This window comes from Crocodylus porosus, unplaced genomic scaffold (genome assembly GCF_001723895.1).
Source record: "Crocodylus porosus isolate Cpor-Errol unplaced genomic scaffold, CroPor_comp1, whole genome shotgun sequence".
Classification (NCBI taxonomy): domain Eukaryota; kingdom Metazoa; phylum Chordata; order Crocodylia; family Crocodylidae; genus Crocodylus; species Crocodylus porosus.
Window position 1 is genome coordinate 189,608,554 of NW_017728886.1, and position 25,161 is coordinate 189,633,714.

General features: G+C 39.7%; 1 protein-coding gene across 1 annotated transcript in view; it reads right to left on the reverse strand.

The window, feature by feature from the left end:
- ZNF521 (zinc finger protein 521) overlaps nt 1–25,161 on the reverse strand; it is a 282,621-nt gene that overhangs the window by 144,180 nt on the left and 113,280 nt on the right. Inside the window, 1 exon segment of the mRNA XM_019547159.1 lies at nt 17,943–21,295. Coding sequence (XP_019402704.1) covers nt 17,943–21,295 — 3,353 coding nt within the window.

The following is a 25,161-nucleotide window of genomic DNA, read 5'->3' on the forward strand; positions in this document are numbered from 1 at the left end:
CTTGAGAAGCTGGATACCTTCAAGTCAGCCGGCCCTGACAATCTACACCCCAGGGTACTCAAGGAGCTGGTGAGCATTATAGCCCAGCACCTGGCACGGATCTTTGAAAACTCCTGACACTCTGATGTAGTGCCCAAAAACTGGAAAAAGTCCAATGTGGTGCCTATCTTCAAGAAAGGGAGGAAAGTGGATCCGGCTAACTATAGGCCCATCAGCCTGACTTCTATCCTGGGGAAGATCCTAGAAAATTTTATTAAAGAGGCCATCCTTAATGGACTGGCCAACACCAACATCCTAACGGATAGCCAGCTGAAGCTTACAAACCTGAAAACAGAACCTGAAAACTGCTAAGCATGCAGTGAGATTCCTCACAGGTATGAAATTTCTCAAACATACATTTGAACACAAACACTCAAGGTTGCAATTCTGAAGATCTCAATATTGCTTTTGTTTGTGCAAAGAATGTAAGGCAAAACCCCAAATTTCCTCATCAAGCTTTGTAAATGTTACTGAGTAGGGAAAGAGTAGCTTTTAAGATGTGACAGACAACATTTGATTATTAATACATTTCAAAAGGCTGGCATGGAGAAAGCTAATTGAAATATTAACATATGTTGCCTGGATAGAAACAAGGGTTCATCTGAACCAAATAATTAGGGTGAAGTCATACATTACACTTAGACCACACCAAATCTGTGGAATGTTAAGAAGTGTTAGTTAGAATCTGCTGTGAGCAGTAACACATTAAGGGTTCATACTTTTTCTTCCCTGTACAGCTCTGACTTGCCACTAGAGGGCTGGAAACTAGGTCATGATTAGGAGCCAGAACACCTGGGTTCTATCTCTGCTATGAGCAGGGCAGGGAAGAAATGGGAGCAGTGCATCCTGGGATGCTGGAGGACTGTGCATCATTTATCTCCATGGAACAAACTGAAGTTACCTTAACACTAGCTGGGTAGCACAGCTTAGAGGTAACCCCTGATTGAAGTGGCATAACTCTGAGATATTCAAACAATAGTTAGCATAAGTTAATGAGCTTTAATGTGTAGACAGCCATGTCTTAAGTGACTTTAGTATGGTCTATGTGTAACATGTAACTTCGACCTAATATGCAACTACAATTTTGTCTGTCAGATAACAGAACAAGAAGACATGGTCTTATATTTCAGCAAGGGAAGTTTAGGTTAGATATTCGAAAAAACTCTCTCACTCATTAGAAGGGTAGTAAACCAACAGGTTACCCAGATAGGTTGTGAAATCTCTATCCTTAGAGGTTTAAGATCTGGGTAGACAAAGCCTTGGTTGGGATCATATAACTGGGGATGGTCCTGCTTTGAGCAGCAGGTTGGACTACATGACCTTCTGAGGTCCCTTCCAACCCTAATTGTCTGTGACTCTATACCTGGGTTTTGAAACATGTTAGCCACCAAGTGTTACTTCTCACATTTTAAAAACACCTTTTTTCTCAGAGCGAATATACTCAGAGACCAGTACATGAGGGCAACCCCATGTCATTTCTAGGCTAGCATTTTTTGAATAGAGATAATAAGCTTCAGTTTGTGCCTACCCTGCAGAAGCTACCTCACAGAAATGCAAAGGGCTTTCCAATCTAAGCCTTTTTTTGTATAAACTAAATGTAAAACTCCTTGAATAATTGAAATCAGGCCCGAAATAAAGTGTGTTTACAGGGTTATCTTAAAAAATGGCTTTTTGTTTAAAATTCAGAAATGGAAGCCATTAGTGACTATTTTCATTTTTTCAAAGACAGTAACAAAACATTCTTTGCTGATTTTTTAATGGAAAGAACAGATCTCTTTACTGATTTTTTATTTAAACCAACTTTTGTTTCATGCAGTTTAACAGAGTCAAAGCCTTGCATGGATAAATGAAATCATCACAGCTTAGAAAACAAATCTGGCTTGAATTCAATTTGACAAATAAAACCTGAAAGGTCTGCAGTTTAAGGAGCTCGAATAATTTTTCCTTTTTTATGACTGTATGTAGTGGCATACCAAAATCATCAGTAGAAATGCAGATGCAGTCCAAAAACTTACTATTATGTAGGTAATGTGAATATGGTGTAGTACATCTAAATCTATCATAAGCCTTTAAATAATGACAATCAGGATCAAAGATTTATCATGTTGAGCACTTTACAAGATGCTTTTGATGCTGACATACAGAGCAACACATATTGCATAAATAACAATCGTTTTTTTTAAACATTGTTTCCCTTTAGAACTAGTTAGAAAATATTTCTTACTCCCAGATGACCAGCATTATATATTGTTTATTAGCATACCTCTAGCATTATTCCTGATATGTGACTTTGTTCAAAAACAAAGAAACATAAACTTAATGGCTGGTCTTTTCTCTTGTTAGCACAGTAAAACAGGGAGTGTGTCAAGAATTGCCTACAAAAATTATGACTGATGAATATGATGACAAAACATACCAGTTGTTTTTTTTCTTTTTGGAGCCTAATGATAAAAAAAATGAAATATTCTGACAACAAAAACCAATAATATCCCAGCACTTACAAGCCTCTTCAAAATGATCTGACATATTTGCAGAATCACAACAATGTTTCCTTTTCTTTCAAAAAGGAAAGAATGCTTTTGTCACTGCTGCTAGATCAAACAGGGGCTCATTTTAGACTCCAAACATTTTCTAAAACGTTACCATCAACTTTTATTAACTCAATGTTCTCTTATTTCAAAGGGTCTAAATTTGTGCATAAATGGGCACCAACAGTCATGGAAAAAAACCCAATGCTTTACCAGAAGAGGCAGCATGTTAGTTTGATCCGGCTCCACAGTATCTGTATAACTGGGCGCTTCAGCACGCTTTTGGCACTTCCATCTAACAGCTGGTTCAATTACCTATTAGACAAAAGTGCCCAAAAATCCCCACTGAAGCACCTGATCTATACAGATGTTGAGTGAAGCGGGTCCAACTAACGCAATGCCTCTTTTGGGCATGCGCTGCGCTCCGAGCTTAAAGTGCCATGTGGGGGGAGGTGTTTCCACATCTGTAAGCAGCCAATGAGCCTAGGTTTTAAGTGATCAACAACAGTCGTTTTCATTCTGTGTTGAGCAAACACCACCTACATATTTCCATTCTTTTAATATTTTCATTACAAAAGACCAAATCCTGTTCTCACTGTAATTAATAGAAAAGAAAAATTTTCATTAACTTCAAAGTCTGAAGGATTAGGTCATAAGTGAAAAAGCCATCTGAAACTCTTGGGTCTTTTTTAGCTATTTGCAAAGTGGTCTGGTCAAGTGGTACAATGGCAGACAAAACGAGAGGAAGGTAGGCAATGCCGTTAATTTGTCCCTCCAGACAACAGAAAAAATATCAACACATATTATTGATAGTTAGTCTTTTCTTCTTACGGCATGCTGAGAAAAATAAGTGAAATTAAAATAAGATAAAGAAAACAAAGGCCATGAAAATTTCCAGCTGTAGAAATCTTTCTGGGAGATGGAGCTTTCAGCTTGCAGCTGTCCCTCTCCCCTGCTCTCTGTGTCTTTCTGAGTTCAGAGTGATCCAGGTCCTGGGAAGACACGGAGAGCAGTGATTGGTCTACTCTGCCCAGAGACTGTGGGGAGCAGTGAGGAAATCATTCCTGCATCTTCCCCAGGCTAGAATCAGGCAAACAGATAGGGAGCAGCCTTCTCCACTCCACTCCCAGTGTCTGGGAATGAAACAGAAGGAGCACTGGGGCAAAGCCCCCAGCTTGTTCCCCAGGCTGGGGAAGAGGCAGGGATCAGTGGTGGCTACTCCCCTCCCCTTCTGGACTGGTTTGGGGAGGGAGGGAGCAACAGGGTAAAGCCTCTAGCCCGCTTCTCACATGGGGCTCCAGTGTTAGAACCATGCAGGGGGATGGTGGCAGTGCTGTCCCTGCCCATCCCTTGGTGCCCAAATGAAGGAAGCAGCAAGGCAAAGCCTTCTTCTCACACTGGGGACCTCAGTGTATGAGGAGCTGACAGGAAGTGGTTGGCAGCTGCTCCTCCACTCCCAGTCTATAGAAGCTGCCCTCTGTGCCTTCTCCAGGCTGGAGTGACCCCCAGTCTCAGAAAGCCACAGAAGCCTTTCTTCCAGCTCCTAGTTCCTGACAACTAAGAGGAGGTAAGCCAGGGAAAAGTATACAATCATTCACTCCCTACAAGAGAAAGTCTCCGCAGTCAACTTCAACCTGATTCTAGTAATCTATTTTTTTTTTTTTCTGTCATGGAACTGCCATTTCGAGTCCGGGAGAAAGAGCTTGAATGTATATAGACTTTTGGTTTCTACCAAGATAACGGTGATTCTCCTGGTAGAAACTGAACGCCTGTACATGGCCAGTCATGAATACTCCTGCCCCCTCTATTTTCCAAGTATCTTTAAATGGTATAAAAATATAACAAAGGCAAGAAGAAGAAAATCGTCATTATTTTGATCTTAAAGTGGCTTTTATGAACTCTTAAGTAAAAATTAATGCCTGTATTTTTAGATTTTTTTCCAATTTTGAGGATGGAGAGAGAGTTGCTTCATTTTTTTTCTTTATTTGCTGGCAGTGATTGGGTGTAGCTCTAAAAAATTCCTTCTTTTCAGAGTATCTCTTTGCATAAGACTTTTTAATGAGGCATAGTTTTCCCTTTTCAGAGCACAATTTTAAATATATTTATGTTTCAGTTATACTTCCACTGAGATGCTCAGTGGCTGTTCAGATATGAGCCCCTTACAAAGACAAGTGTTCTTGTTAATACATACTCATTTAATAAATAAAACCTTATTTGGTTTTAGGAACTGGTTTTCATAAATTTAGAAATGGTAAGGAGTGGGGCTTTTCAAAGGAACAATTGTGAAGCTCAAACTGACATCATGGAGTTAGGCTGCTGTTCAACACTTTTGAAAATCCCACCCTGAAAGTCCACAAGTTGGTGACAGAGTTGTTTTACATATAAGCCTTATGAAAGCCATGTTAAACCACAGTGCTGCAAGTACAAATAAAATTCAGACAACGCCATGCAAAATTTTAGTTGTAAGTCAAAGTCTTGGTAGCCAAATACAACAGAGAGAGAATTTAGTTCCCTTTTTTTGAACCAAAAACAGATGACAGCCATATCTGCCCCAGAGTAGTATTCTGCACAGGTGAGGGGACTAGATAAAGGAGCTTCATATCACTAATCAACATTATGAATAGTTGAATATGAAGCAAATTCCTTCATTTGGACCAAGCAGAGTGGCCTTAAGGTTTGCTCCAAACCAGGAATTGGCAACCTATGGCTCATGGGCCAGATCTATGGAGCTATTTGATCTGGCTCATGGTCATGGGGCTTTGGTAGTATTTGGTAGGGGCGTGGGGGAGGGCTGTGGCAGCAGTTGCTTTCCTGTGCCATTGTGGGGATAAGCACTGACTGAGGGTGCTTTCCCCTGTCACCACTAGGAAAGGTGGTGATGGTAGCACCTGAGTCCTAGTGCCCGCCTGCCAACCTCCAATCCAAAATGGGTCACTCCAGTCCACAGCCAAAAAGGGTGACAACCGCTGCTCTAAAGTGTACCAGGTTGTAATGACTTCCAAGGATTTGTTCCTCATATCAGGGAGGGAATGTGGGATTGTTTTATGTTCAGCTCATGAACTTCCTCTAATTCCTAATGAAGCCTTTGCTTTACCTTCTCATGGAATCAACACTGGTTTTCCTCACCAGCTCCTAGCAATCTTTCAACAAAAACCCACTCTGCTACACACCACAGTGAAGTACCTAATGGATATGGTACCTTTTCTATATGGTAAATTTGAATTTGATGAGCAAGATTATAGAAACTGCTTGGGTTTTCTATGGTGGGTGGAGGGAATGATGGTTGAAACCCAAACTTTACTGGGAGGTTTGCAAAAAGAACTAAACTTAAGCATTTAGATAAGTTCTGACAAATATTATGGGCTGCATGATATTTTTCCAGTTGGACCTGTAGCTTTACTACGGTCAAATAAATGGTCTTGCACAGATTTACATTCTTGTAACATCAAGCTCATTTATTTAATTTTTTAAATGTACTTACTTCTCCCTCTCTTTAAACATGGTCTTGGAAATCTGGTAACCTGCATGATCCAATGTGAGTAAATAAAGTTCAGGGTGGGATGCAGGGAGGAAGGCAGTTTTAGAAACATAAGGATCTTCTAACAGAGGGAGTTCTGTAAGTGAAAAGGGCATCTGTCTTCGCTATCTTCAACCAATTTGCATATTATGGCCTCATCCAAGGCCTTTTAGAAAGTAAAAACTCTCACTTCTTGCATTGAGGTTTGGATTGGGCCCACATTCTAGAAAGACCATAAATGTACATTCCTCCAATCTTCTGAATAATCAAGCTATTCTGCTACTGTCTTCATCCTCTGCTGTAAGTCTGCAATTATCAGAATTTCATTGTTATAAAGGAATCCAAACTGTGCACACTTTTTTAAATGGGGCTTTGCTGTTTCTTTACATAGTGTTGGAACAGATATCTTCCAATCAATACTCCATATCTCTACGTTCCAGAATTTATTTGCTTTTAAAAACAAAACAGCTAATAAATATGGTGCTTGAGGATTTACAGTTCTACTCACAAGTACACCAGATCCTTCAGTGGAGTGCTCTGTGCCCTGTAACTATCCAGGGTACAGTATATACTTCCTTCAAGCTCCACCTCCTTGTCAAAGTCATTCAGAGTTTTATCACCTGCCTATTTTGTACTGACAGTTCTCCTGCTTTGTACTATCAGTAAATTTCATCATTTTCTACTTACTCTTTCTTCTGTATACTACTGATATGCTGCATAAATTCAACAAAATCTGCTGCAAATAATGATTCATAAAGCATTCTATAATTCACATCTCACCAACCTAAACTGCTTCAATTCACAAGTCTCCTATGCCTTCCATATCTAAGCTAGGTTGTTTTAATCAAATAAAGTACATCTCCCTGTGCCATACTTACTCACCCTACAGATTAGCCTTTTGTGCTGTGCTGTTTGAAAAGCTTTTCTAAAATCCTGGTAAATTATGTTCATGCCTTTCTCTGTTAGTACTGGTGGTTACTTGTTCAAAATATCCGATCAAAAATTTTAGGCATGATCCCTCTTTTGTGAATCTGTGCTCTCTATCCTTCATTAAATCCAAACTTTCTAGGTGTTCTTCTATTATGCCTTTGATTAGGCTTTCTCTCATCTTCCCCCACTGTTTAAATCAAGCTCACAAACCTATAATTTCCTTATAATCCTTACATCTCGTGTTAAATGTCTGTTAACAGGAGCCTTTTCCTTGTCCATTGATACCTGTTCGCTTTCCAAAAAGACTGCAAATACATCTGGTTAATGTTTCCTTTTATCTTTGGCTAGTTTCTGAAAGAGCGTTAAGATGGATCTTTTTCCTATTTTGGAACTCTGACACCTGCCAGATATTTCATTCCTTTACTTTGCATCTAATTCACTTCAATTCCATTTTTTTTTTCCAAAAGGGTATGTCTATTTACAACATCAGTCCCCTATCTTCACGTTAGGAGCTGTAAGACAAAGAACTCTATTTATCAACCTTTTTTTCTTTCATTTTCTATACCCTCTTAGACCTCCTAGTGTCTTTTTCAAATATCCTTTATTTTCTATATAAACCACCTCTGAAATGCCTTACAATTTCTAACATAACCTTGCCTTTACTCTCCATCTTTTGTTTAAAAGGATGCACGCCTCCCAAATTGATATAGTTTTTGGCTCTCTCCTTCAGACAATATTCTTTACTTTATAAACCTGCATGCTTACTTCTTCCCTATGACATTTCCTACCTAAAACAGTTTATTTATCACTGACTTGCTCTTTAACCCACTCATGTCTCTTCACTGAGCTTTACAGTTCTCTTCCACTTCTCTCGTTCAACACAGTCCAAGAACACGGGGCTAGCCTAGCCAGCATTGTATCTACCCAGTAGCTGAAGACTTACCACTATACATATATCGCTTCCCAGATGCAACAAACCATATGGCTGCATCCAGATGTGTATGGATGTTTGGTTCCCAGGGGACAACTAGTGACAGTGCACTTTGTGCCTCTGCTAGTTGCCCCCAGGTAACACCTGTGTCACATGGCCTCTGGTGCATGGAAAGTTACCCTGGGTGGGGTAGGGGAGGCAGGCCCCAGCAGCCTTACCTGGGGTCCTGGAAGTCTCCCAGGGCTGCAGCAGCTGTGATCCTGCCATGCAGAGCCTGGCCGGCAGCAGTGTGGCTGCGGCCAGCCAGGCTCCAGCTTTGGGCAGCACATGCTGCTGCCACATCTGCTGCTCCACATTTTTTTGCATGGGTTTTGACTGCTGGATATCTAGGGGTAAAAAAACCCTTGCAGCATGGAGAACTGAATGTGCAGTATGTCACAGCCACACTCATCTGGACGCAGCCTATGAGACTTTAAGTTGGGTCTACATGCTGCACAAGACCCATTTGCAAGTAGGAAACTGCACAAAGATGTTACCTGATTCTTCACAGCATTATTTTTATTAAACATTACCAACTGTTTCAGTCTAGCACAAGGCACATACACAAACATGGTCCATATTCTGAATAACTTTTGTCTAGTTATTCATTCTTTATCACAGTTCATATTAATCTTGATGGTACCTTATATGAGAATTTCTTTTTTATCTTCCTGCATGCTAATTTTGTCAAACTTAAACTCTCGGAGAACTAAGCAGTCAGACAGTTTCACTGAATACTTAGCCACTTATCTTATTTATGGAGCACCGTCAACTTATCTTTTCTTGAACTAATTGTTAGCTATTCCAGGTGTTAACAAAGTACTTTTAATTAGCATATTTTAAGTGTTTTTAATGGCATTTTCTACATGATTTTAAATGTTTCTGTCCTAACTTTAGAGGCAAGAGTGAAAATATAAAAGACTATAGCAAATCAACAAGCTGAACAATAAAAAAAAATCTATTTCCTAATTTCTTCCTTCATAATTACATGTACCTACATTATGTACCAAATATTCAGACAGACCCAGGACTGTTCCTTCTATGTGGCCTTTTTCTAGTCTACCTTTAGACTCATTTCTATCATCTGCTGTTTTCTGTCTTTTGCCCTTTGTACTGCAGATTCCTGAATTTTTTGTATACTTACTTTCCATAATCACTCCTTTTTCATGACTCAGTTGTAATCCCTTCATGCTCTTAAACACTGGCTCACAAGGACACATCCTTGTATAGGAAGTACCACATCCTGCAGTATTTTTAAATCTACAGCCTTCTCCTTTTGTGGTTCCCTAGTCCCTTAGATCTCTATTCCTTTGAAAATGCAATATTAAAGTGTCATTCTTGTCAGAAATGCAAGTGGAAAACCATGTCATATTGTTCTCTCTTTATTCTCTCTGAGTTATATCATAGAAAATTTGAATAGTTTACTAATATAAATAGAAATTAACTTCTTGCACTATAAACTCAGTCTGTGATCTGAAAAACTAAGATGTTTCTTTGCCTTTCTGTGCTGGGCCTGATCCTGAATGAGGAAAACATCAAATAAGATCCTCATCACTAAAACTGATAAACGCTGAGCAGTGTAGATAATCTGAAATGGGCTCTACCTAGTAGTAAGAGCTCCATCCCTACCCCTGACTCTGCCTGCTTCATCAAGATAAAGAGCTTCATCTTTAGGATGGCTGCCATTTGAGGAATCAACAAGAGTTGCTGGCAAGTCAATAAAAGTTGTTACATGCAGCATCGCACAAGATCAGGCCATCCATTGCTTATAATAAAGAAGATACGATCAGATTTGCCTGACAATTTTGTTGATTATGCATGTGCTAGTAAAGTATAATCTATAGGGAAGCTGGAACACATGTAGGAAGCCAGTATATTGAGCAAAAAGGTACTTTTTAAAAGTTATTTTTGAGACCACTCTATTTAGCCATCCACTGTCTCCACCACCAATCAGTCACAGCTGTATGCCAATGAAGTTAGTATTTCACAAGGACAAGTCACAGAAGAATTCTTTTGTCACTTCCTTCTTTGGTAAATTGGGTAAAAGCTTTCAGGAGTTGAACAAAAAAAAGAGAAAAATGTAGGGCTATCTGATATTTTCTACTCTACCAGAAAGACTTTATTTATTTTAAGCACTGCTATATTATCTTCTTAATGCATGTAAACCAATACATGAAAAATCATACTGACTTTTCTTCACAACACAAACTCTAAAGCTGTGAAACTTTTCCTGACCTTACCTACACATTATAATCTTGATAGTTAATCCTTCAGGTTATGGACACCATCCTACATTTTATTGAATAGCACTAAGAATGCAATGTTAATATTAATGTAGAAACAGGAAAACATCATAAATGCATAAGAACCTAATCTTCATTGAAATCTTAGAAGTAGGATCAAGCCCCTGAGATCCCAATCACACAATTAGCTCTGCATTGGTGGAGACCAATGAAACTCATTATATGAGTATAAACATAGGCTTATGCTAATCTGTTTGTAGGTTCAGGGTCTTAAAATGGCACACTACATTGGGAAACTTACTGGTAAATTATACCACTTTAAATATATTGGTGTTACTCCTCATTCTCAAGCCATGTCTATTCTAGAAAGTTTTACTGGTAGTATTTATCATAGAAAAGTAAGGCTAGAGGAGGTGTCAGTAAGTTCTCTAGTTCAACACCTTGCTCAAGGCAGAATCACCTTTGCCTTGAGCAGGGATACAGCTGCTTACACTGAAGACAGACTATGCAGAGTTTTAGCTGCCTTTACTGGTGCAACATAACCTCACAGCAAGAGACTGTAGTAACATAAGTTTTGCATTGAAAATTGGCATCCTGGCTTCCCCAAAACTGCCATGTGACACAATGGTTATTCAGTATTTTGGCAGCAAATTGTGGGATACTGCCTTTCCCCTTCAAAAATTATGGGACTTGGAGTAAAAGTACTGCTTCTCCTTCTGTTTCATCCAATTATTTCTCTTTACATGCCACTTTAAAAAAAATCCACAGGTCCCTTTGGTCTATTTTGCAGCAGTTTGTATCTCACTACCATTTCACCTTCACAAAAAGGGTGCAGAGTAGACCAACAGAGTTCCTTTTACTGTTTCAGAGACAGGGCACCTGATTCTTCTTTATTTGTAGAAGAACTTCAATAACTCCAAGTTAACACAGACAGGCTATGGAGCAGTAAAAATGAGAACACCAAGGAGAAGAAAATGAAGACAATAAGTAAAGAAGTAACTATCATCTGAGCAGATGCAGGGTGACTTGAAGGTGCATTTGGTTAGCTGAGTGGATGCATTAGGAGGACTAAACTGGATATAAGCAAGCCATATAGTATTTATATGGTAATTGCTGCCTGTTGCGCTCTGTGTCACAAAATAAGCACAAAATTATGATATTCACAAAGTAACTTTATTGTTAATTAACCAAAGTACTTCAACAAACATTAATACCATGTAAAAAACATAATTCCAGATGCTCACTTCTCGTACATAAATGATAGGTATGCTTGTAGCAATTCTTATTTTCCAGACAATTTCAGTGAAAGGGCTACTGCAGTAAGCTATGCCAGTGCCTTGGCAGGTGTGTGTATGTATGGGTTAGACACTACAAGGACAATTGCCAATGCCGTGCAGTGGCTGCTGGAATGCACATCTTTTGAATGTTTTTGCTCTTAACACTTTGCTGTCTGAGGAGATGCAGAATATCTGGGTTAATTTCTTTAGGCACCTCTTGCTCTTCTGTCCTTCCTCCAGCATATGTTCTCTTATATTCTTTTGTTTGTTTGCCCTGCACAGAGCTCTCAAGAGGATCACAGAACATTTCTTCTTCCTGATCAAGTCTTTTGATAGATGTGGGAAAGGGTCCTCTCATATATTCTACAACTTGGGCCACTAACAGAAAACAAGAAACAGACAGACTTTGTTAGAGATATAAAGTATTACCAAACAGGAAAACTGCAACACTCTAATATTAATAATCTTTTATTATTTTAGGAATTAGATTATAATCTAATCTTCCTAAATATTTAAATAGATCAGATTTTCTTTGAGCCACTTTCTCCAAGGCAGGCCAACACTTCCTGCCTTAGTGAGTACATGGAGACACTTCAAAGCTCGTCATTGTAATGGTGGCCAGGGTGCCCATCATATAGTACATATACGAATTCTGCAGTCAGTGTGGCTACATTTCTGAAAACAGTGGAGATTTTGGCTAGTATTCACTTATGGGGGTGCTGAGGGTTGAGAAAAGATAACTGCTTGAGGTTGTGTGGGCCCATATGCTGCCTCTCTCTTCACAACATAGAGGGTCATCCAAGCTCAGTGCAGACTGATGTGTGAAGGTGTCTCCCATGGCAGGGCAGACAAGGCAGCCAGCCCTTCCTCGAAATGCATGGAAAAATCTTAAATAATGCCCTTCTCGAAAATGTTATCATGCTTGTAACAGAGGACAAAAGGGACATTCATACCAGATCAACCTGAAATGCCAAAATTGGAAAAGGGTGGTTGCCCAGTTCTGCAAGCCAATTAAAGCCAAGCCTCCCCTCAAGCTGGCAACAAATCATCTCTTCCTCCCTCAATCCCTCTATCCAAGTATAGCATTCAATAATTTGCTTTGGACATGCACTCTGACAGGAAAACCAAGGCACTGCATTTTGACATTTATATTACAATGTAATATACAAGTTTACTTTACACTTTTATTCTTGAAAATCGTGTAGTCTGAATAACCAGTACCGATTGCTTGTGAGAATCATTTTACAACCTTATTCATTTGCATACTAAAGTATCAGCTCCAGTATATTTTTTTTTCTGTCAAAAGTGAATAGATTTATGGTGCTAGAAATTCTACGGCCTGCCTTGCCACATGCATGTTTTGGATTGTTTCTCTTACTATTTTCTCTCTTTTATTTGTCTCTGAGTGCCAGTGTATGTTGCTTAAATCTACTTCAAAAGGCAACACCTGGGTTCTTTGTCTATGTATGTTCAGTTACCATTCTGAGAGATGGGAGGATTAGGTTTGGGGCCCATGGACAAATTAAAAAAAAAAAACAATAAGAATGCAACAATGGACATACCTGACTTCCTTTTCCTTGGATGTTCTATCTGGATTGTTTGGGTCAGGTACAGATAGATATACCTGGCTCTCTGTGGTGGATGCATTGTCCAAGACCCTTGCCTCAGTGAGCTTGTCATGAGTCTGCATTTCTGAGGTTCCTTTTCAAGTTGGTGTCAGGTATCCACCGCCACTTGCTGGATGGTTCTGAGGGTCCCTGCTCAGTATGGCATCCAGGTCTGCATAGCAGCAACGAATGTAAGAGGCAGCCCCAATTTTCTGCTGGTCTGTCTTACTTTTGGTTTGACAGTTCTTACCTCCCTTTTCCCTCTTGCTCAGCACTGCTGTTCATTCCTGTGTACCAAAGCTCTTTCATGCCCTTTGCAATGTCTGAATTGCAACAGTAGTTGCAGCAATTCTGCAGTGGACTTGCACTACCGATTTACCTCTACAAACAGAGGGAATTCGGGACGTTTTTCTTTAAATCAGATTGCAATGCAAAATCTGAACACCCCTTAGCTACAGCTTTATACTGTACCATACGTCCACAGTAAGGTCACAAAAAGCACTTGCAAGGGTGGCCTAGTGGAAAGAGAAGTATTTCCAAAATGCACTGGCAATTTTAAGGAATGAGGGCAAGATTCAGGCTATGGTGAACCCTGGACAGCAGAGTTCAAAATTGTGACAGTGGTGAATGTCACAAAGACAGGAGGACTGTGGAGGACTACTAAATACAGGTAATATAGCATAAAAGAAGGCATTGTACCCTATAAAACAATGCCAGTACAGGACTTATGACACCAGCATGATTTTGACTATGTCAGGTTAAACCCAGGTTTTACCAACAGCTCTCAAAATGAAACATGGAGGTAAACAAAGATGTCTCAACATAAGATAACTCTTAATAGCAATTTTTTGTAGTGCAGACCAGGTTTTGTTTTCAGGAATTGGAATCTGTCCAGCCCTGGAGTAATACAGCAGTGTAACACAAGCTGTATTCTTATGTTAGTTAAATTTTCCTATATAGACAAGCCCTGAGCGTTGAGAAAGAAAAGTCAAGCTACACTATCCAATATCTGCATCATTAACATAAGCATGATGATATTCTGAGGAGGAACAACAAAAGCAATAATACATAGCACTTAATAGTGCTTTTCATATTCTGAAGGAATGCCTACATGTGCTATTAATGTGCTATAAGCTTACTGCACAGTAAAATAAGGTGCAGTAAGCTTTCTCCAGGAGCGCATCCACCTCCAAGACAGCTGCCTCCCAGCCCGATGCCCTGACCGGCAGGAAACTATCCCATCTCCCAAACAAATGCTTCCCAGCTCCTTGCCTTAACATGCTGATAAGGGTGCGGGACTGGGAGGCAGCTGCCTGGGGAAGAGGACAGTTCCACCGCCCCCTGCTGCCTGGCCTGACCAGGAGCAAGTTGCTGCCAGTCAGCTGCCTACACAGGTGCTACTGTGCATTAGATACTGCACAGTTAACCTCCTACCTCTACAGGTAGTAGCCAACTGTGCAGTAGACTAATTCACTGTGTAGTAAATGCTATGCACATGCAGATGGTGATTCTTTACTGCACAGTAGATTAGTCCACTGTGCAGTAAGGCATCTTGTGTAGACACGCACTGAGTGCTTTATGTTGGTACTAAATGTACCTCCCTTTTGAAGTGTATATTAGCCCCATTTTACTCATAAGGAAATTGGCATGGAGAAGCAACCAGTATCTGACCTAGGACTGAGTTTTAGTCCCCATTTCCCTGTTCAGACCACACTTCCTTTGGAAGTTCTAAATTTTAACTATTATTGTTCTACCTATTAGACTAAGAATGTGCACAAAGCTTAAGTAATCATTAGGGACTTCCAAGAAACCTACAGCCAACAGTTAACAGTTCATTAAGCTTAGAGACCAAGCAAGTTTCTCTCCACTATGAGATATTTATCAGTAGTTAGGATACCATTTAGTAATTAAAGAATAAAAAATCAAGCAGACATGATGAAAGAGTATCAGTGATCTAGGTATGTAGGTCTATTCTTTATGTAGCATGAACAAAGAAGAAAAGAGAAGCTTTCTAGCCCAAACGTAGGGACAATCAGCAAATAAACTAAATGATTGTTTCACTCCTGTTTTCTACTGAAAAAAATGATTTCCTTTCCATGTATATCCATTACTGTATAATAAAAGATTTTTCCGTGCTATCTATGGTATAATAGCTATATAATTTTTCTCACTTCTTGGATCAACACTCCAAACCAAAAAAACTCCCATTAAAACAAATGGAATTTATCGTTTTTTTATTATGTTTTAAATAATTTTAATAGCCACAGAGCATATTTAAATAGCTACCTTTTGAAGTGATATTGTCATTATAAAAAAAAAACAATTTATGTAAAAAAATAGACCTAACCTACTGTTATAATAATAGTTTTGACTTCTAACTGTGTGAGCTCCCCAGATTACTTTTCACATGTTTCATGTTTACAATTCTGTTCCTCTGATTGGACATACAATCTATGGAGTAAGGTAGATTTTGGGGTAGGTTTTCAACGCATCTGAAGAGGCAGAGATCTTTTTAAGCCTCAAGAAACTGAGAGGTAATGCAGATTTTGAAATGGAACTAGGATGACTACATACCTTTAGGGGAATGGGAGAGGTCAATCCATGATCTTTACTTAGCATACCATGTTATCATCTTACTATTCTTAACTGAAAACATGTATTTCAGCTTGTGGGGAGACATTACTTTTTCTTTTGTGGTGCTCTTTTTAAAAGAGCCCTTTTCTTCAAAACTTTTTCACTACGTAGTACGTTAAGACAAGGTGGCTTGTGGGTAGTTACAGTGTAGCCCCCCGCCTCTCACCCAGCAGCTGCTTCCCCCATGCTGTGGCTGCAAGAGCAACCAGTCTCCAGGCTCCCCCTCCCTCCTCCAGCTGCTGCTTCCTGCCCTCACCCCAAGGGGTAGAGGAGTGAGGAACAGCACAGAGAGCTCCTGGTGTCCTGGTTTGGCCCTCAAGGCATGCAGCCCCTGGGAGCTTGGAAGTTGGACAGCCCTGTGCTAAGATATTTGTTTACTAGGGCTGTGCAAAGCTTTGGACCCTGATTCAATTCGGCGAAGATTCGGCCCAATTCGGTGGCCAAATCTCCGAATCTGATTCGAATCAAAGGACCCTTTAATTTCTTCGAATCAAATCAGAACCCCCGAATCGATTTGGAGAGATTCGGAAATATTCAGCGATTCGGACATAGGCATAGCTTTACATTTTTTTTCTGCATACCTCTAGGTAGCTGGTGGCTTGTGAATGCTGTCATGGAATGTCCCACAGAAGCGCGGGGGGCCCTCCAGCCACAGGAGACACAGAAGAGGACCAGAAGCACTTCTGGTCCACTTCCATGTCCACCAGGGAATGCGTGGCTCCCCCTCCCCCTGCCACGCCCCACTAACTCAGTGACTGGTGCTTCCTGGGTCTGGGGGGGCCCCCGGCCCCCCCATGACCGATCACCAAGCCAGGGGGCATCCCGTGCACTCTCCAGCAGACCCGGAAGTACTTCCAGTCCATTTCCAGGTTCAGCGCTGAGCACGTGGGGGCACCCCACCACACTCCTGTGCTCCATCTGCCTCAGCATCACAGTGTTCATGAGCCATGTTGGTACCTCAAGGTGTGTAGAAAAAACATTTAAAGCTGTGTCTATGTCCAAATCACTGATTCTCCCAATCAGCATCAAATCTTCAGATTTGGATTCACCCAAATCAAATCAGGGACAGGTGATCTGGATCAATGAATCAAATCACTGTCCCTGATTTGGGCTGAATCCGGATCAAATAGGGCCTGCTTTGCACACCCCTATTGTTTACCCCCACAAGTGGCAATGCAACTGTTAGGTGAGGAGACTGAGGAAAGACATGTCACATGGAGTCATTTTCCATACCCAGGTTGTGTCCTTATCCATCCCTTAGACCAGTTGAGCAGTTTAATGCTATTTAGGGTTTCCACACTGTTAAGGACCTATAGTCAAGAAATCATGCCAAAATGTGAATTGACACATTTTATTACTCATACTCATGAAAGAAAAAAATCTCTATTCCTTCCCATACAGCTGTTGCAGCATTTTCTGCCACCCCAAATACTACTGGTTGGTGGGCTAATCTAAACAAGTGAAAGCATATTTAATTTTTCAAGAATTTGGTATCATAATTTTTGCATATTTTTGAAGTTATGTTGCATGAATGTCATTTTAATCATCAGTTACTTAGAGCACTGGTGTCACTGGACTACCTAATATGTCCTTAATAAAAAGGAAAATTAAAAAGTGGAACTAGCATTTAAAGACTAATATCACCCTTTACCTTAGGTAATAAAGTGCTGAATTTCTTTGTAATCACAATGTGGTAAGACAGGGAAAAATCAATGTCTGCAACATAATTTGCAAAAATAACCCCCCAATTTGCTGTTCACAAATATTTTTTAAAAATACACCTTTCGTGCCAGTACATTGGCTCGATGTATTTTGCTTTTCTGTCATTAACACTCTGCCGTAAGCACAACTCAAAGCTAGGGATTCCAACTCGCAATGGAGCTAAGCTAAGATTCCAAATCTCTGTTGCGCTGGCATGAAGACTGGTCTCTTCAGTGATACAGAAGACAATATCCTAGGGAGACTGGAATTAGTCCTATTTTGAATCATTCAAGCCAAAACACAAGGCATATCAAGAAGCAAGTAATCACTAGCTAATGGCTATGGGTGAAACTATACCACAGTTCAGTCAGAACATTTCCTGGCATGTAACAACAGGGCTTGAGAAAATTGGGAGTTTTGTCAAAAGTGTGAAAGCAGCAGCAGCAACAACAACAACAACAAAAATATGTGTGTGTGGGAGGGTGGGGGGGATTACCTCTTCAGATTGGGAGGGGCTGATTCTGGGCATTGGAGATACTTGTGGTGTTTTCAGCTGTGTACTGTTGCTGTCGGGAACAAGCTCTCTGTGGATTGACTGGATATGATTCTGGAGTTCGCTTTCTGATTCAAATTTAACATTGCAACTAGAACAACGTGTCTTCAGTCCCCCTGCCTTGCTTTTGTTCTCAATGGAACTCAAGTTCTCATTCTGGCCCAGGCCTTGTCTGTTACTGCTTGAAGGGATGTTGACACTTGGACTACCACTTTTACTGAGATTAACACAGCTAGCACACAGACCATATGGCAGACCGTTGATGTCAAGTTTCACTAAATCCTGTTTTGAACGGAATTCCTTCAGGCAAGAAGCACATTTGTACAGTTTCTGAAGATGCTGTGCTCGCCCCGTAGTCTGCACCGCAGAACCGTTTCCTGTTTTTTGCATGTGGAATGTCCCGTGGATTTTCAGCTCCAAGGTAGAGGTCACTGTTTGCATGCATACCACACAGCGGAATCCTGTTAAGGAATTTCTCAAATCAGGGTGCATTTGGCAATGCTCCAAAAACTCCTCCTCACTTTGGAGAGGCATTTTGCAAATTCTGCAGTTTCCAGTATCCAGGCTCTTACTATGAGTGACTTTATGTTCAGTAAGAGTCAGAAGAGATGGAAACCGCTCACCACATATCGGGCACATATAGTGTTTCACTGGTCCCAAGTGCGTCTGCATGTGCTCACGGAGCCCATTTTCAGAGAAGAAGGTTCGAGAGCACACGTTACACTTGTAATTCCCTTTAATGAGTTCAGCCTTTTTCTTAACTATGGCACTTTCTCCAGGTCGGATATTGTGATCTCGAAGCTGGTGATTTTGCAGGAGAGTTTCCATTGTGTAAGCTGCTCCACAAATGTCACATCCATACATGGGCTCAGATGTATCAACATCTTCTTCACTGCCATCATGGCTGTTATGGGACTCCTGACTATTTGTCAACAAGGTCTGGAGTTCCACTTCCTCTTTCTGAACTTGCTCCGATGCGCCATTGGTTCCACAGTTTGGCGTTTTAGTTTCAAAAACACAATGCTTTTCCCTCAGGTGTTTCTCCAGCAAGATAATAGCATGGAAAGCTTTACTACAGAACTTGCAGTTGTACTTCTTGCTGTGTGTAGTAATGTGGCACTGAAGCTCCACCTCTGTACCAAACGACTCACCACAGAAAATGCACTTGTGCACTTTCCCTTGGTTCTCCAGGTGGTTATGTTTAACATGCAGCTGTAGGTCAGTTTCATTGCGGAAGTCCCAATTACAAGACGTGCATCTATATACCTTCTTTTCATTGCTGTGCTTCACAGCAAGGTGTAGCTGAATGGAGACTTTGGAGTCAAAAACCTCTTGACACAGGGTGCAGCGAAAGAATACAAACGTATGCATGTCAAGCAAGTGTTTCTGCAAGTCATCCACTGAAGTGAATTGCTTGTCACAGCTTTCACAGATATAGTAGGTAGAGGTTATCATGAAATGAATTGTTACATGCTTCAGCAGGGACTCTTGATTTGGGAACTCCTTGTTGCACTGTGGGCACGTCAGTTTTGGCAGGACAGTGTCAAGGTGTGTTTTTAAATGAGTCTGAAAACCATCCAGGGAAGTATACTTAGCACCACATTGATTACAAATATATTCACCTGCAGGACGTGGAGGAGCACCACCTACAGCCTGCATCATCTTTAAAGAGGTCTGCTCTATAGTTACTGGAGATAAGGGGCTCATGGCTCTGGATTTTTTTCCATTGTGGATGTAATTCAGTGCCAAGGGAATGTTCTTATGGTTCTCTTTGATATGCTTGTTCAATTTAAGAACACTATTGAATATTGGAGAATTTGTGCAGTAGGAACAAGAATATACCTCTACTACTGGATCTTTTGGGGTTCCAAGTACAGGGGAACCAAAACGGGAACTGCTAAGATCACAATGGACTTGTCTAATATGCTCTTCCAGAGAAGAATCAGTAAGAAATCCCATGTAGCAATGGGGACAAAAAAATGCATTACTGTCCTTAGCAGCAGGGTTTGCAAAACCATGAGAACAACGGATATGTTCCTGAAGAGTGTTGAGGTCATTGAATACTTCAGAGCAGAAGTTACACTGGTAAACCATGGCAGGCATGGTAGAAACAATCAATGCTGGGTCGGGGGCTTCATGGACTTGCTTAAGATGTTCATTCAGATTGTACAGTGAGGGTAATACCTCCAAGCAATACTGACAAATATGGGCTTGTTCAGGCTTATCTAAATGCATAGTTTTCAGATGTATCTGTAGAACTGCGAGGCTTGAAAATAACTGTTTGTTGCAATAAATGCAGCTATAGGTAACCTTTGCTTGTTTACTTGAAGGACCAGTAATGTCTGGTACTTGTTGGGCTGCCCTTTTTCTTCCACGACCCTTTGTAATTGGGGGAGCAGCTTCTACCATCGTTGAACTGTCCACTGAAAGATTTGAATCTGGAGTGGTACTAGATACTGAGGTGTAACCAACAGTTACCAAAGAAGGGCTGTTGCTATGATTGCATGATTCTGGTTGCTGGTGACTATCCATGTGGCTGTACAGTTCTTCAACAGTATGGAAGTTCTCTGAGCAAATGCTGCATGAGTTCTTCTTTTCACCATTATGAGCCTGCTCCATGTGATTTACAAGAGACGTTTCCTCTACAAAGAGTTCATGACAGTAAACACACTGAAGAGCAGACCTGTCCTCATTTGGAGAGCACTCAGGGTGACATTCTGCTATGTGTTTCTGAAGATCTTCAGGAAAATCAAAGCCTTCCTCACACTGACTGCATTTCTGAGTGTCTTTCATCTTCCAGTCCTCCATCCTGGAAGCAGACTGAGAACCATCTTTGTTCCTCTCATGAACCTGCATGTGACCGTGCAGAGAACTTGATGAAAGGAATCCACGTCTACAAATGGCACATTTATATGGCTTGTTGGACGTATGAGTCTTTAAGTGAATTTTAAGATGATCACTTCTTGAAAATGCTGCGTCACACTCACTGCAGTGATACTTCTTGTCTCCTGTGTGAAGTTTTATATGGCGGTCTCGGCTCCGCTTGTGTTTAAAGAGGCGACTGCAATACGTGCATTTGAAAGGGAGTTTGTCACTATGACTTTGCTCATGATGCTTTAAGTAGCTGAGGCGGCTGAATGACTTGTCACAAAACTGGCATGGATAGGGCAATCCTGGGACACCTTCTTCTTCACCAAAATCACAACCTTCTCCATGGCTGGGTGAAGTCTGGTCTTTGCTGGAGGGGGATGAAGCTGGCCATGAGCAGGTAGGGTCATCCTCAACATCCACTCCATCTGAAATAAGACAAAGGATGTCCAAAAACTTAAATCAACTCCAACTCAAAAGATACACTAAAAGCTATATAAGCATACACACAGACCTAACATTGCAAAAAAAGCTGAAACAAACATGCAATGTTTCAACTTGGAACATGATATTTTTCAAACCCAGATCCAACAGCTTTTTTCCTACATATATTTTTACCACACTGTAAAATATGAAAAGTTATTAAATAGTTCTATGCTTATATTACCCTTTTATTGCTTTTTATAATTTTTTTTAGTTGCAGGATATGTATTATACATTGACAACTTTATTAAAATGCAGATTTTAATATATTTAATGTTTCTTTGTATCCATTGTAAAATGATTTGCATATTATGTGAGCACCTGAACAGTCAAATGAAAGGAGGAAATATTACTAGAATGATTTAAAATTAATGCAGTCAACCCGCATGACTAATACTTAATAAAAAAAATTCCATCTGCTTTTCCCTCATTTTCCCCCTCAAAGTTGGTTCTGAAAATGGAAATCTTTTAAGGGGTTATTATTGATATAGACCTTTGTGTTTTCAACAAAACAATATTAAAAAATTACAGGGGAGGAAAAGGACAAAAACATAATAAAAGTGATGTCTTCTGCAATAAAATACAACCAGGATTTCTTCAATAACTATACAATTCAGTAAGCAAGAGCCAGCAAATAGATATAAAATGTTCAAAACACACAAACAAATATTATACTAAGTCAGCTAGGATCAAGGAAAATGAAAAAGATTCACAAAAGCCAGATCTTAACAGTGCTTTTATTTTTAGAGTTCAAGAGGTTGCCCACCACTTCTTCCTTTTTGCAAAAGCCTCAGCTGACTGAACTTCCTTAGTTAAACAGAACCTGTACATTTAGGTGATCATAGACAAAGCTACTTGTGAAAAACTGGAAACAGGAAAAATGATTAATGATAATGGTAAAAGCTGAAAGATTTATGAGTAACAAAGAAAGGCAAACAGGAATGCAAGCCAGACAGTAAACTAAACTAGTTTTGCAATTAAATTATTACTTCACCTCTGCACTGGGCCAATTTTAACGACGTGCTTAACAGGTGCTGTCTGGGATTTTTGCAGCCCCCCTCCTCTTATTTATTTATTTTTTTAACAGAGAAAGATATGCTTTAGCAAACATATTTGTCTTAGCATAAAACTTTTTTTTTGTAAAAAAAAAGAATGCTCAACAGTCCCATCTGAAACACATCTTTATTCCCCACCAGGAGTAGTGTCATCTTGTTTCCTTTAAAAAATAAAGTTGATTAAGATAACAGTATAGAAAAAGTGTGAGTAAACCTTCAAGGAAAAAAAAATTAAGTATTTTTCAACAAAGGTTAGGTTTTCTAACTTCTCCAGCCTCCTAACAAGAAACTTATCATATTAACATGAAAGTTAGCGTTGGCTTGTATTATGTAAACAAATTCCAAGCCTGCTTTCTTTAAGGTAACAAGATTTTACTAGATTATCAACCTCTTGCTTATCCACAGGAAACAGATGAGGATTCATTTCTTTCCTGCATCTAGAAACTGATGACAACACCATCTCACTATCTATGCCAGATGGCAACCATCTAACTCTGAGAAAACAACCAAACACCATTCCTGGATTTCTGCCCATTGCAACAATGCTTTTCAATATAAATTGAACACTGCATGATTTTGTATCCTCTTGTTTATTCCACTGAAAAACAGGTTTTCACAAATGACATAGACATTACACACGTTTACACATGGCGTATACATATATATGGAAGGCTGGCTTGCAACAAAGACATGTATTAAGAAAAAACAAATTGCCACCTCTTTCAAGTGTAAACAAAGGTACTCATATATATCTGTGTGTGTGTGTGTGTGTAAAAAAAACTTCCAGTTGCTCACATACTATCATCTGCTAAAATGCTTACTGAAGTATTGTAAGCAAAGTCTCTTACCCTTCCGGATAATATTAAAACTGTTGGATTTTTAAAATTGTGACATTAAATGGCTGTTTGATTCTCATGAGGCTTTCAATATAAATCTACAACTGCCCTTTCAAAATGCTAGATTTGACTTAACAAACTAGAGCTGGTCATTAAAAACAAACAAAAACAACTCAGAATTTTTCTTAATTCATGCCCCATTTTCTAAAATTTTATTTTGACAGGGATTTTCCTGGGAGCATTATTAAGGACCCTCCCCCCCCGCTTTTGGCATTTAAAAATCAAATACATTTCTGACATATGAACTACTTTACACTTCTGGCAGATAAAAAGGAATTTATGTCATTCAGCTGAGCAAAGAAAAATAGTTTGCAACTGTCTAGGCTACATATTTTGTAACCAAATTTGGCATTAAATTGTGTAACCTATGCAGACATGATATATTATTGTATAAATGTTTGGAGGAATATATAGGAAGCGTTATAAATAGGCTACTATCATTGACACTGTAGTAAATCACTTTCTTTTTGTGGCCAGTGTCTGCCTGTTTTTACCTATTATATAACTATTCTCTCTGGGTTGTAAATCTCAGTGGGATGTCAAGCAGGCTGTAGATTCAAGTTCAAGTTCTGAATGTGACCGTGCTACAGTATAAGCAAATGGTAGTACCTCTCCCACCTTTCAATTCCCCTTGCTTGCTTATGATATGTTCCCTTAAGCTTGTGGACAAGGTAAAAAAAAATCAGGCAGGGAATTGGGTTAATAAAGTACGAAAGTGGTTTTTATTGTCCAACTAACCTGCATAAAATTTCTATTCAGCTTTTTTCCTTTTTTTTTTCCGAATGAAGCCCAAAATGAATCAGTGTAATAATCCTCAGCATAAAAAAAGAACAAAAACTCATTTAAAACAAAATTAATACTTACACAGCCTTATTTTTATAATTATATTTTAAAATTGAAAATCTACCTCTTCAGCACAATATAACTATCTATTCTCCTAGCAATGCATGGGGAATTTCCTTCATAACAGTGCAAGGAGATTCAGTACGGGCCCTTAACAGGCCACCACACTTGATGAGGCCGGCTCGGATAGAGTCCCGTAATTTATATATATGTGGATCTTGTGGCCATCCCAGAAATTAGAGGGCAGTGGGAGCTACTACTCTATCTTATTAACTGGGAAAGCATCACGAGAAGAGCTACACTCAGTTTTACTCCCCATTTCCATGCAGTTCTACATACAAGTCTGGTGCTGTGCTGAGAGAATAAATTTTACCCACTGATAGAAGAACAGACCCAAAATCCCTTTTAGCCAGTTTCCCTAATAGAAAATACAAGTAGTTCATTGCTACTCCACATATATCCATGTGTATAAATTTTATAGACGCCTACACACTGACCTATGTCAACATTACTAATACTAATTTAAATGTTACGACAAACTCTTGTAAAATACTCTGGACCAAATTCAGATGCACACCTACAGCTCCACCAAGGTCAATGGGAGTCATAGACATCTAGCTGAGAGAAGAATAAGGCTCCGCATATTCTATTGAGTACTTATGGGGTTTTAAATATATATTTTCTGTATCGAGTTATATTTTTTTTTCCTTCTACACTCACTAAGTGCTACTTACCGTAAATGGTTTTTTTGTGTTATGGCAAGTATTCTGCGTTTTGATGTGATGCACTTAACATGTCAGTGTAAATTTTTAATTTTTGGAACCAGTCACTTCACACTAGCTGCCTCTAAGAGGGCTCCAGCACTCACAACCAAAAAACTTTGTTGGAAATCGGCTACGAGGCCTAAAAGTCTATTTAAAGATGCAAATGTGAGTGAATAGTTAGTGCAGATGTTTTTCTACAGGAACTGTACTTGCTGAGTTTCACCATTTCCATAAAGCACATTAAAACAAGTGT